Below are 14,803 nucleotides of genomic sequence, written 5' to 3'. Positions count from 1 at the left end.
TTGGTGAGAGGGAACAGAAAATAATTACATGATTGGTATAAAGTTTGTTCAGCAGGAGGGTGATAAACAAAAATAAATAAATAAATAAATAAACCGACAAACAAACTTACTTTATCTACCTGTTTGCTGATTGCTAATATTACATTGACAAAATTAATGTAATCACTTGTAATCAACAGTAATATTGTCATGGTATTTCAGTATTTTTTAAGCAGTATTCATTCTAAAATCTTTATTACTTCAGTGAAGATTCTAAATAAAAAAATCAATGAATTATGCAATTATCACAAATAGTCTGTATTATCATCTCAAATACAGCGATTTAGGTGAAGATAGGCCAGCGCATAGAAACACTGTACGGTGCAACCACTGTGTAAAACCTGGCCATGGGAATTCAACCTACCGTCCTCAACTTGAACAGTAAATCTATAATTTCTTCTTGTTGCTCCATCACCGCTACCTGCTCAGCTGTCAGGCCATCCTGAGAGAAATGAAAACAAGTGGTTTTTGGATGATGTAATCTGAAACTGAAAAAAGACTATCCAAACATCAAAATAAAGTACGGCTCATTATTCTAGTAACAAACATCCACTCCATCATAGTAACAATCACATTCTTGTCTTCTTTTCTTGTGTGTTCAAGTGTTAATCATATTTTTTCATTGTGTGCAATTGTAAGAAAACAACAGTTGTCTGTATTGTCTACAGTCTTCAGTTTTCTTTGCAGATTTTGATTTCTTAAACCAACACTAAATTGGTTTATTTGAACTTATGTCTTCTGGATTTTCTTGGTAGTTATCAATTTTTACAGGAAAAGTAATACAGTAAGTCCTTTTACCTCATTTTTTGCTTCTATATCGGCACAAGCATAACAAAGATACCTGACAACTTCTAAATGGCCGTGTCTTGCTGCAAGCATTAGTGCTGTTACACCATGCTGGGTAGAAAGATAAGAAAAAAATCACAATTTGTGAATGATTATTATCGGTGATAACATCCAACTGCTCAGGGCCATATTTTAAAAGTGGGATCAATAATTTCATTTACATAACTAAAATTAATTCTCAGTCAAATCATTGTTCCAGTATCAACTCATACTGTACCAAAGTCTTTAGGGAATCTGTAAATAAATAATGATCTCATAAATATCATTTGCATAATTTTGGGAGGAAATCACAAAACTACTCTGCAGATATTCGTTTTAGTTGGAAATATTCTTTAGATAGAAATAAAATACGGTACTATACAAATCTTCATTGGGATGGAAAGTGCTTTATTACACAACAAAAATATTGGGAAAAAAACTGATGAAGTCTTACCTTATTGGGAATATCTATATTACAACCTGATTGGTGGAGAGTTTGAGTGATTGGTAAGGCACCATCCCGACAAGCAGAATGTAAGGCAGTATCACCAAACTGAAAGAAACACACACACCACCGAAAACACTTGTCAGAATTACAATTCAATTTTGAAAGGAATTATACATGTGATAACAGTGGACAAAAACTAGTTTCCCTTATGCTGCAAGACAAAGCTATTAATATACCTATTGTATCAGGTATCAGGATGCGTGCAAGAATGAAGTTTGTAGTGCAAGATCCAAGTTACATATATATTCTCTCTTGATACCTAGTCATTGTCCTACATATCCATTCATTCTTGCTGACAATTTCAGACATATTTGCATGACAATGATAGAACTGTGAAATCATTGGAAATTAGCCCTAATTACTTAGAAATATTGCAGAATACACAATCAAGGGTTGTCATGGTAACAGAGATGAGAGGTATCAGTGACTTATTATTAGCCATAGCAACATAAAGATGGTTAAGACAACGATGGGGTAACCAAAGTATTTCACGTTTTACAGTAAATAAAGAAGTATTTATATTGACAAATACATCGTCATGGCAATAACTGGGTAGACATACCAATACATGAGTAGTAAGATTAACATAAAGGTAGTCACAGCAGTGCAAAGTTTCTCTTGGGGACAAAAAAAAGGTGGCCAAAGTTATGAAGAAATAGTCAAAGGATGGGAAGTGATGAAGGAGTAGTCAGAGCAACATGGGTGTAGTGATGGAAATTCAAGTACCATCAAAGCAGCACTAGGAGATAAAGGTAAGAAAAGAAAGCACACAACCATAGCAGCATGGTTGTAGTCATAGCAATAAAGATGTGACATGGTAGTCATAGCAACATGGTAGTTGTCATAGTGACAAAACTGTGACATGGTTGTCATAGCAGCATGGTAGTTGTCATAATGACATAAATGTGACATTGTTGTCATGGTAGCATGGTAGTTGTCATAGTGACAAAAAATGTGACATGGTTGTCATAGAAGCATGGGATAGCCATAGCGACAAGGACACTCCGGATACTCATTAACTTATGCAATGACTCAGCAGCACAGTGGTAGTCATGGCAATTCACAGACAGTCATATCAACAAAATAGTAGTAATAGCTGTTCTCTGTTCACTCTACACTACAGTGTCTGATATGAAGAAAATTTTTACCAGGAATAAACCATTACCGGTATGTTACAGGTGAATAAACTAAAAGGCTGACAACAGGATCTCATCTTAAACCTGGAAAATAACCATCGCATCCAGATCAATTGTCAGGTGTGATAACCTTTAGGCTAGGTTTAAAATATCTCATGTTATAGAATAAAAAGAGAACTGGCATGAATGAAGATCTATTGGCGATATCTATTGGCAACACATATCAACCAACTGGATATAGCGCCATGAGGATCCAGCAAAAAATGATTGAAAGTCTCTCAGGAAATGGTAACCGAGTGTTTCTGTAAACAAAAGTTGATCAGTATAGTGCTGGTAAACATGGTATTTACTGTGTGGATACTTTGAAAACCATGAACATGTTAAAATTAAACATTACATGCGTATTGATAAGATAGTGAAAAAAAGAAATATTCAAGTTGTTCATAATAATAAGTGCACAATGTATTGAAATGGAACGTATATGGATTTAGACTTCTCTGACTGAAGTGTGTCTGTGTTTGCAAACAGCACAGGATACCTGATGACAAGATGATTAATAACTGGAGACATGAACATGATCATGGACAACACATCAGGAAACTTGATTTATCACGGTAATTTCCATAGGATTCAAGTTGGGGGTTTATTGATGAAACTTTTATTAGTTTCAGTTTTAAACATATACAATGAGTTCAGAATCTGAATTCAACCGCAATGTAAATGAATTAGAGTGAATTTTTCTTGCTATGACATGCAAAGTGAATTTTCATCAGTGCTGTGAGCTTTCCAAATGGGTTTGTTGAGAGTAAACTATTACTGGTTATGAGTGAAATACATGTACATATGTTATAAGTGGTAGCTGTGCCGACTCGCCTCGTTTCCAAGGCCATAATACAAACACAGATACAGCCCAGTCAGAGAAGTGGTTTTTATTTTGGCATGATTACCTTATCCTGGCCATCCAATCTACACCCTTCTTCACACAAATATTGCACAATGTGATCATGATGTCGACGTACAGCCAAATGCAGAGCGCTCAGCCCATGCTTGTCAGTCTCGTCAAGCAATGCACCGGCTTCTGTTAGACAGTGAACAATATCTAAATGTCCTCTGACAGCACCACACAACAACGGTGTTTCACCGTCCTGATGGGAAAAACACAAACCCTTAGAGGTCACACGGTGGGATGCAGTAACTTTTCCTTTTTTTTAATGGTGAGAAATAACAAACAAACATACAGTGAGGCATTAAAGAACAAACAAACAATTAAACAAAGCTGATCACATGCAGGGTGGAACATGGTAACAATTCATACAGGTGCTCATTGGTTGTGTTAGTTGACATGAAATTCTGGCTGAATGAAAAATGCCACTTCGATCTTGGATTGAATGGAAATAATCTTGAGAAATGTTATGACATGGATCATGAATAGAGAAAAGTGTGCATTATATCAAGCCAATGCTTCTGAGATCCGTTGGCTTTTCTATAATCTGGGGTCTTGTTGCAAGTGAAAGGTATAATTTCTTGTCATTGTCATAAAAAGGGGACTATTAAGAAAGGAAGTCAATGATATAGTTGATATGTTTCCTGGCTTGTACAGACATGCATGGAATAGTTTTCCAGGTAGCACCACTGCTAGCACTTTTAACAATGCCCATATTCATTCAACAATTATCACATTTTAAACAGCTAAAGGCAGTTCTTTTATGGTTAACAAAATGCCTGGAGAATGGGGAGGGGGGGGGGGGGGGGGGTGTTGACATTTCCTACAGTGATGATGTCAATCATGAAAATGGATTTATGGCCCCTAGCAGATATGTGCATTGAGCAGTGAACTGAAGTGTACTTCTTGTCATAAGCTGATATAGGGGAATGCAAATTGGCCTGGAGGTATGGTAGAATTTCACACGAGAAGGAAATCCTGCAAAATTAAAATGAAGCACACAAAAGAAACATACACAGAATTTAGGTTCTCTCTGTTAGACAAGGTACAACTTTCAGCTCAATTGAAAATTACAGATAATTGGCTAAGCACATACTTGCCCCTGACAAAAATAATATCCCAAAATTCAGTTTTCAGTAAAATACAAGCTTAAATCCATATATCAATTACCATGACAAGAACATCAAAACCTAGGACAAATAAATAAGCTTTCTAGTGTATGTCGAAATATATTATGACTCATATCACACAATTTCTTTTAAAATTTCTAAGAAAGTTATTTCAGTGATGTGACATACTATAAAAAGTTCAGACAAAAATGATTCTTTGCCAGATTTGGTGATCATTAATGTCATCAAGAATATATTCATCTCAATAAATGACCTGATCTTCACGGTGTGTTGGCAAAGTACTATGATTAATTGATACCGGGCCAGTCTCTAGGTTTTCCAAGATAATTATAATCTACACAATAATTCTGAACAAGATAAAAATATGATGGGCCATTCATAGTTATGTCTTTCCCGTGATCCCAAAATGATCAAACAGCAAAATTTATCGTTGGTTTCTTTGAAAATTTAACTGGCAAAATTCCATGAGAAAATTGCCTGTAAAAGGTTTTGTGAGCTCAACCATTGCTTTTGTTGAGGGCGATAAGCATGTAAATATTACTGGGGCTACCCAGCTATTTTACTGGGGTTTCCCTTGGTATATCAATGCAATAAAATAAAGCGACAGCCAAAATATTACCATGGTTCCAAAATAATTTACCATGAATGTTCTCCAACCTTAGCAAAGATACTGTATACTGAACAAAAAATAGTTTTTTCCAGCGACACCAGATGAGAAAATGTATTTGCCAGATGATTTACAACTCCCATTACTGGCATACATATTCACTAGAGACGCTACTGTTCAGTTCTTGTCCCTGAACTGTTCACACTATGGCTTGAGCAAAGCGAGTCACCTCTCAATAGCAAACAATAAAAGCCTACATCACAATAGGTTGTTACCGAAGCTGTAGCAGGGTGGGGACCTATGCAGGTTATGTGGCTCTATGTATCAATAACCAGGTTTTGGATAAATGCTATCATGGAAGCTTGAATGAATTAAGTCAGAAAGAATTGATCAAGTTCACCTCTTCCATTATGCCCTTTTGAAAGTTTTGTCATTTTGGAGAAAAATATGATTGCTCCCTGATCTTGACACTCCTATTATCAAGAGTTATGACTTACAAGTACAACATCACAAGATACTTTTGTATCATAGATGAACTGTTATCCTTTCAAAAGCTTCTTCTCAAAATTTCAAATTCCATTTTTTAAAACTTAAATTCTTTGAGTAAGTTTATGCTAACTTTAATCTGAAGGTGCTTTGCTTTATCAGCCTTGATGAATAAATCTTGATTGATTCTTAGCACTTGAGCTAAGATTTTTTTTTCTCTTCGAAGTGCAATACCTAAATTGTGATTACAATCAAAATTATGTGCTTGAAAAAACAGCAAGAGGGCACATTTCTAAATTGAACTACACGCAGCAAAATGGAAAATTACATTAGCTACCACCTAAACATTACGAGATATCTTTCAACCCAATCTTCAGAGTCAGGATACATCGATCACTAACCACCAGCTGTCTACATTATGCTTTGATAACACTGGTTATTTATGAGATATGCATAATTCTATTGACGGCCTTCAATTCAATTTCCTTTTTGATATCGTCTTCTGCACTTTTCACATTTGGTTTAAATTATTTTTTTATCAATCCTGTGATTTGGAATTCCCATTTGTTCATGGCATAGAGCAGCCACGGCTGTTTCTCTGCCTCTCTTGAAATGACAGCAGTCTTTTTTGTCAAAGCAATGAAAAAATATGACATATCTGTCATCCCACCAGTAATGGAAAAGTTGGATATGGTTTAAGTTTTGTTTGAAGAGAAACGTAATGAGTTAGTTTTCCTTTCCTGCTGTCGAATTGAACCATTAGGATTGTTTATTTTTCACATGATACCGGTACTTTCTGTCAGGATTCAAAAATAAATTTTTAAAAATAAATGCGTTTTCTGATTACCAATTTTGAGATTTGTATTTTGAAATCATTGTTTACCTGCGGATTCAGTGGATTCAATTTGAATAACCTCTCAAAAATCGGTTTTTACCTTCCCCTGTGCAAATGCTGAAATATTTTCCGTTGAAATTTGCCTTATCAAAAGGTGTCATATCAGTCTTGCAAAGTGTATCAGTGATGTTTGTTTCTGGTTCCAGATCGATGATGCGACAATTTTCTGACAGGTAAATGACCTCTCAAGTCGTGATATTTAAGAGTATCGAATACAAAAATCAAAACAGAGAAAGGAAATGATCGACACAATTTTTAAATTTATTATGTTGTCAATCATTGGAGCAAATTTTGACCAGAAATACCACAGCATTAATGTATCTTTGAATGTTTCCTTTCAGAAAATATTCTTACTTGTTACCTTATCTGCCCTTTAATTAATTTAATTTAAATATAATATTAATTTTAAATATTCCATTGATGTTTGATAGAGCCTCTTTATTCTCACCTTGTTCTGTATACTGGTTTTACATGCAGCATTGCACAAAGCCTGTACAATGTTGGAATACCCGTGCCACGCTGCTGAGTGTAACGCAGTCTCCCCGTCTTTGTCTTGGATGTCGGTATCAGCACCAATGTTACAGAGAAACTCTACCACTTCTATCTGGCCGTAACGACTAGCTACATGCAGCGGCGTCTCTCCAGACTTGAAAAAGGCAAAATGAAATGAAAAATGTGATTCATTTTTACATTAATGTACAGTGGAATCTTATGCATAAAGGAAGAAGAATAATCTACGATATAAAAACACGTTTCATAGAGGTTGGCCACGTAGGTAAATTGTGAAATAACATACAGTAAATTCAATTTACCACATGTAGATATTTGAATGCATTACTTTCTACTGGAAAACTCTCTCCACCAAAGTAATTTCCTGAGTATTGACGATAGAAATACTTTCTTCTCGCTCCAATATTTGCTGATATTGCTGCTTTATATTTCCATTTCATCACTCAGTGTTGAGTGATTATTGCCTTCGCATGTGTATTCACGTCATCGGACTAAATGCGTCATACAGGTTATGACAGATTTGAAGTGAAGAATTGTTGTGCTGTAAGTAAATATTACTAAAGTTTGCCAGAATTAATGGTGTATAAAGTTGGTATTTGTTGAAAAAAAAAATTGTGATGCTTATATCTTGTCTGCAAGAAACTCCCTGCATACTGTCCTCAGTTAAACTAACACTTGGTGGCTATTATGTATAACATAAACTTGGCCCAGGTTTTTTATCTCAATTTTCGGTGGTATTTGCAAGTTTTTCCCCGCATGAGGAAAAGTACATGGTGATATATCATTGTGATGTTTTGCAGCTGCACTATTTTCTGCCATAATTTTGTTCCACGGCATGACATGGTTAGGTCCACGGTATTGCAGAACATGCTGATGCAGACTTAAAGGCCTCATAAGTGTAACTTGTTACAATGTTTTTTCAGGTTTTGTTGCATCTATCAAATTGAATGAGTTTGTTGGTCTATGTCTCGCAGTGTGTTGAAATGCCCCATCCTCAGTTTGCCAACACTTGCTATGTGTCTTGCCTCGTCAGCCTTAACAATGAATTAGGATCAGGCAACTATGTACGTCACACAGACACACTGCATTGACAAACCAAGTTACAGGATATTTCAAAATGCTGGAGGAAGTAGACCAAGAAATTGTACTTGACACGAAACAAAAACACTGAAAAAAATTGTCCAAAGTTACAGTTGCTTTCAATAGAATGGTATTAAATTGGCACAGCATGAAAAGAAAGCTACTCACCTTATTTTGTTCATTTATTGGACATTGCTGTTCATGTAAATATTTAATAACATCGACATGGCCTTGTCGAGCTGCCCAGTAAACAGCATTATCACCATGCTTTAAACAAAATTACAAAATAAATGTTTACATCTTGTATTCAAATCTTGACGATCTGAACCTTGCAGATTCACAATCTGTCTTCAGAGATAATGAAAACACAACAGTATTGGTAATGATTTATTTCTATCCACCTTGAAATAATGGCAGGCTGAATTTGATTTTAGGATTAGATTGGCCAAGCACTTGTATCCATCTGTATCCCTTTTCTGTCACTATTTTTTTTCAATTCAGGCCTTTGCATGTTCTGATGAAATCTTCAATGCCATTTCAGATTCATGCATAATAATTAATTGCTCTTTCCACTGCAGTGCGACTGCAATCTTTGAATGTGGTAATGATTGATTAACAACTGGGGTTTTTTTTGCAATCCATACAATTAATATTTCATGGCCACTTGTTTTATCGAGAAGATCCCCAGAATTTGACATCAGCTTGAAATTATGGCTTATACATGTAATGAATCATTGCAGCAGTACTGGCAATGACTGTACATAAAAAAAAATCCAGCCCTAGCTCAGACTTTCACTTTTCAAGCATTCCTACAAATAATTTCATCATATTAATGACAAACTAAGCCTCAGGGCCTTGACACTGATATGGAAAATTGCCTCATGAATATGGCTACATCGTTTTATATCTTTCAATACAGCAGCCACAGGGTTTAACATCTCTGTTGATAAAGCAAGCCCATGGTTTATAGCCCATGCAGAGTGAATTGACATGCTCTTCTTTGCAATTGCCTTTGGCTTTCCGAACATTTCTTTGTCATAAAATTATCCTTATTTCAGGTTTGTAAGATCTACAGGATTACTCAGTAATATACTTTGTTCATGAACGCAAACTTTTGACAGTACTCTCTTGGATTTAATAGCCTTTTTGAAATTTAAAATATTGATAGTGGAGCTGTGCTAATGCTGTATGAATTTGTTGCACCACATTGGTCCTTCAGGCAAACAAATGCATTGGTTCAGCCCTTCATAATGTATGACAGATTTTGGTTTGTATGTGTTCTGTTTGAAGATCACATTTCTAAGATCCTTCATCTGATCACATGGACTTTTTCCTGGCAAGTTTAGCCATACAATACTGACTCATGACGTCATGCCGTTCACCTATGATACTTCATTATATTTTCATTAAAACAACATGATTTGTTAGTAAATCTATCATACAAGTATATTAATACTTAATATAGCAATCTCAGTGTACACACGGTACTTTTGGAGCCATGTACTATATTTCATATTCCTACCAAAAACAGGTTCAAACAGTGCTCTATTCATGGGCTATTCAACAATGCTCAGAAAAAGAAAGAAATCCAATTTCTCGGTGTACCGGCACTTCACCTGTAAAAGCTGAACTTTTTTCCCCTTTCCCCATTCATGTATTCATTAATAATGACACGTCGCTGCCTCTTTAATTCAAAATGAATCCATAACAAATTTTACTGCAACAATTTCCATAAATGATAACAAGCCGAAAGCAAAACCATCAGCAAGACAATATCCCAAGGCATTACTTGCAAATTCCCAGACTCTTTAAAACACTATTTTTTCCCCAAATGCAACACAATTACTTCTAGTTTATTCCACAGGGTCACTCATCACTCACAGTTAAGTCCTGATATTTTTAAGTTTATTTCATCAATCTTTCTACTTTATGCGGTTTCCATTTGACAGGAGAATTTGACCCAAGTCTCTGGGTGCTGATCACGCATAAATCATTGATTGGTGCAAACATTCCATCACACAGGTACCAGATACTGATTGCGTTTTCAGAAGGAGATTTTTCTCTGAATTTTTGAGTCAAATTTTGACTTCTGCACATAGAAATGATCTTTTCTGGAATAAAGTGTATGTTGTTGTGCTATCAGCTGGTGTTCAATAAAATGTTTTTATTTATCTTGAGTGTTTTTGTTTACCAAGTACAAAATAAACTCAGAGGAATGCAGGGACTGTGAATAAGTACATATCTCCAGCATACTGAAAATATTATATGATGTATACCTAAACATTGGGAAAACTCGTTGACATATTTCATGTTGGCAAGTGCATAAGTGTACTGATGTTCATGACTTATGCAGCAGTTTTTACATGAAACACACACTGACTAGCAACTGTTATCTCATATTATTGAAAAAGCTATGAAATCAGTTATTTCAAAGTGTCTTAGAAGTGGCTACAGAGAAAGATGACTGCATATTTTTGCATTTACTGTGATAAAGACTGCAGCCATATCATTTGTGAGTATTTCTGACCTGGCTTACCTTATCTTTCATATCTATTGTAGCACCTTTCTCTTTGAGATAATTCAATATCTGTATGTGACCGTAGCCTGCAGCCATATGCACTGCTGTTTCACCATGCTAACAAATAAAGATATCACAGAGAAAGACATTTGAAATTACATACACAGGTCCCCTAAAATTTAATAAATTCTTTTATCAAAATCAAAGCTGATCTGAGTAGTGTCCGTGCTTATAGTTACATTGGATTTCATCCATCATAGAAAAGCCATTGGAAACACTTTTATATTAATCAAGTGTGGTGCACTTCTTTTTTGACAGTAGGATTTTTGTATATATAGTAAAACATTTTGGGGAAAAATACAAAAAAGAAGGATTTCACAGTAAATTGTTATGAAAATAGAAATTTACTTTTACTTGGCCACAGTGATAACAACATGTTCTGATTTTCTGTCACTGTGAATCGAATGAAGTTGTGAATGTGACTCCAGATGTTCACAGTCAATTTTCTGAAAATCAGCAATCTTTTCAAGTAGCCTGTCAGTTCAAATCATTATTCCTTCCAACATATGTTGCCAGACATAATGGCCAGCAGTAACTACTATTTAGTATTCAAGCAGCACCACTGCCGTAATACACAAGGGCATATATCGTGATGTCGGCAAGAGTCAGTCAATACACCTTTCACTAGATATACACCAATGCGTTCGTCAAATACAATAAACTTCCCCGAATCAAAACTGCCACGCTGATTATCATCCCGGCCTAACCACAAAATAAGTGTTAATAAATCTCTGTTGCCATGACAACTTGGATGCTACAGTAAACCCCACATATCAAGTATCAACACTAGCTGTCATATTTTCAATATCTCTGAGATAAATGGTGAGGCAAAACGACACTCTTATATTTTTCTTGTTAATATGGAGATTTTCTGATTGCAAACAGATGGCTGTAAAAGAACACCTTTGCTCAATAAATCAGTATGTACAGAGGCTTTGGCGAGTACCAGAGGTAATTGATATGTGTCCAATGTGCCAATTCCTTTTTCAGCAACCTTTAACCCTTTGAGCGCCAAAGTCTATTTTTGTCCCCTTTATAAAATAAACCCCAGTCAATTTTTCTCAGATTTTTGCCAAAATTTTGAGAAAAAACTGCAGCAAATGAAATGTGATGTCCATTTGCTCCAAAATTATCAAAAAGTTACAAAAAAATTCATAAAAATTGGTAAAATTTTGCATTAAAATTTTGGCGGGAGAAAATTACAGCACTCAAATGGTTAATCAGACAAAAATAACACATGTACATCTGTGGATTTGGATTTCTTTGCGTTCATATCTCATGCAATGAGTAAATCAATTTCATATTTTATTTTAAAACTTTGTGAACAGCCTATTAAAGGATGGCATAGCTAACTTTGGAACGCATATGGATATGTTGTCATTCCTGTAGCAAAGCGGCAGACTGCACTGCCAAAATCTGATATCCTTCATGTACGAATAATAACAAACCTGAGAAAATGTACAGCTATATAAAAACAGTACGCTGATTGTACGCAGATTTTCACATTACAAGGTAATATGTGGGAGGATTTTCACCTTGTTTTTCTGATCCGGATCAAAACTTGTCAGATGATCCACTAGTTCTGTGATGCCGCCAAAATTGCCGTCCTCAATTGCATGAAACACAGCCATCAGGACAAAGGATTCTTCTTCATCTATCAGGTCTGTACTGGATTTCTACAAACACAACAAAAAAGTAATCATGATTCATAAAAGAAATGCATTGGATTTATGAGACAGTAAGTTTGTTCTGTACCTCACATAATACATAATAAAAAGACAAATTTTGAATAGGTTAAGGGTAATTATTATACACATATGACCATAACCTATGGAGCTTCATTGTACAGTAAGTTTCAGTATCAGTGGAAGTGAAGTGCAGTAACACTGACGCAGAGTTCTGTAACTTTGGGTGTTATTGGATGCTATTTGACCTTTGACTTCTCAATAGTTTTATGTAAACACTGGGAACACTTGACCAGATTCACTATTTTCTTCAAAAAAATACAATCCAACCATCACCAAGTCATGCAGTAATAGATGGCTAGTCCAAAGAATTTGAATTTATGTGAAATAATCCTGCTGAACTATAAAGTTTCTTCATGTGTGCTACACTGTGTGTGTTGAATTTTCGTTCTGTACGCTTAGCTGATGCGATGAACACAATCCGAGTGTGCATGTAATGGAGTGATGCAATGTACAACACGGCATTCTAAAAATGCTTTGTTTTTTACCTTCCTTTTGTAAAATTCACTTAAAAGATGAATAATTACAAGGTTATTCATGTTCCCAGTGTGCACGTGATTGCACAATGCAATGTACAACACGGCGTTCTGAAAATGCTTTATTTTTTACTTTTCTTGTAAAATTAATGTATAATAACAAAGTTATTCACAAAATACCAGGATTTATATCCTCCTAAATTGTATGCATTGGTATTTTCCCTAAATGTTACACGTCTAGACAATACCTCAGCTGTAGGATATACTCCGACATAAATCCTGGTATTTTCTGAATTACCTCATATTATTCAATTTACAGAAAGTGACCCCTACACATGCAGAATGTCAGCATCATTTGCATAATTATCATTATTGTCATCATCATCATCATCATCATCATCATCATCATCATCATCATCAAGATATGTATTTGTCCTTGAAATTTTCTGAACGATTTTGATCTTAGAGTATATTCAGTACATTGCTAAAATGAACACCAGATATTAAAAGACAAATAAGGATTGAAACTGTCCATGATAAACACAAAAAGGCACTAGACATGTGGGCGTGTTTGACTTTCTACCTGGTAACAGCAAAGGACTGTCTACATAGCAGCAAGTGTCACTGGGATAAAATATTCCAGCCTTTGTGACAGTGCCATTCAGACTATTACACTGGTTCTAATAATCTGGACAATCTTTTAACTCAAGAGCGGTAACATATTGGATAGAATGAGTAATATTTCTTTGGCAATTTCCCTGGAAATATCTCCTGGTCAATTTCTGGCCAATTGCCCTGTCAGCCAAGGTAATGAGAATTTAAATTGTCTTGAGGCTTTTCGCTGAAGACTTAAATTTGACTGGAAAGCCCTATTTATACCCTTGTAAATAGGGAATTCATCAATTTTTTTGTGGTCTGTGGGTTGTAAAGCTTCACTGCAGATGCACTTCTTACATACAAATTATTTGATGCGATCCATTACATCTTCACAAATACTGCATTCTTGCTTCTCGATGACAAGAAGACACATGATAATAGAAGTCGTTTTTACGAAAATTAGACTTTGATTGAATGTATTTTCCTGTTGTGGCATTTTTCTTATCTCTCTTCTAATGATGCTGCAGATATCTTTAATACATTAATGACATTTCTCCATTGATGATTCTTGTTTATTGCAAGAACGTCTCAGTTGCTAGAATATTCTTTGAAGAGTCAAGGAGAATATTACTTACATATATATATATATATATTATATATATATATATATATATATATATATATATATATATATATATATATATATATATATATATATATTATGTATGTATATGTATATATATATATATATATATATATATATATATATATATATATATATATATATATATATATATATATATATATATATATATATATATATATATATATATATATATATAAATCCTATAAGGTTCGGAAATCTTCACGGTGTAAAACAGTGCTCAATACCTGTATGGCAGAGCGTTTTACAGTAAAAATTGATAACAAGTAGAAAACAGGACTAAGGTGTTACTCAGATTTTCACACTACATGTGTCCTCGGTAGCGATCATTAGAGGAATGGCTCAACTTACACGCAGAACAACAGAACAAAGCAACAACAAAGCAACAGTCAATTAGCCTAAGATAAGTTGAGCCATTTGTCTGATGATCGCTACAGAGATCAAATGTAGCATGAAACTCTGAGTAATACCTAAGTCCTGTTTTCTACTTGTTATCAATATATATATATATATATATATATATATATATATATATATATATATATATATATATATATATATATATATATATATATATATATATA

The 14,803-nt window shown here is 34.6% G+C and overlaps 1 protein-coding gene across 2 annotated transcripts in view; it reads right to left on the bottom strand.

Moving 5' to 3' along the window:
• LOC139121868 (death-associated protein kinase 1-like) overlaps positions 1 to 14,803 on the bottom strand; it is a 123,452-nt gene that overhangs the window by 8,991 nt on the left and 99,658 nt on the right. The window contains exons 11-18 of one of the 2 annotated variants that reach the window (XM_070687127.1): positions 12,273 to 12,413; positions 10,696 to 10,794; positions 8,328 to 8,426; positions 7,018 to 7,215; positions 3,456 to 3,653; positions 1,319 to 1,417; positions 838 to 936; positions 404 to 481 (exon numbers count right to left, since the gene is read on the bottom strand). In XM_070687127.1, coding sequence (XP_070543228.1) covers positions 404 to 481; positions 838 to 936; positions 1,319 to 1,417; positions 3,456 to 3,653; positions 7,018 to 7,215; positions 8,328 to 8,426; positions 10,696 to 10,794; positions 12,273 to 12,413 — 1,011 coding nt within the window. The remainder of the gene's footprint in view (positions 1 to 403; positions 482 to 837; positions 937 to 1,318; positions 1,418 to 3,455; positions 3,654 to 7,017; positions 7,216 to 8,327; positions 8,427 to 10,695; positions 10,795 to 12,272; positions 12,414 to 14,803) is intronic. The other variant, XM_070687129.1, reaches the window with a different exon arrangement.

This window comes from Ptychodera flava, chromosome 21, assembly GCF_041260155.1.
Source record: "Ptychodera flava strain L36383 chromosome 21, AS_Pfla_20210202, whole genome shotgun sequence".
NCBI classification, from domain to species: domain Eukaryota; kingdom Metazoa; phylum Hemichordata; class Enteropneusta; family Ptychoderidae; genus Ptychodera; species Ptychodera flava.
This window is presented reverse-complemented; position numbering and strand designations above follow the sequence as displayed.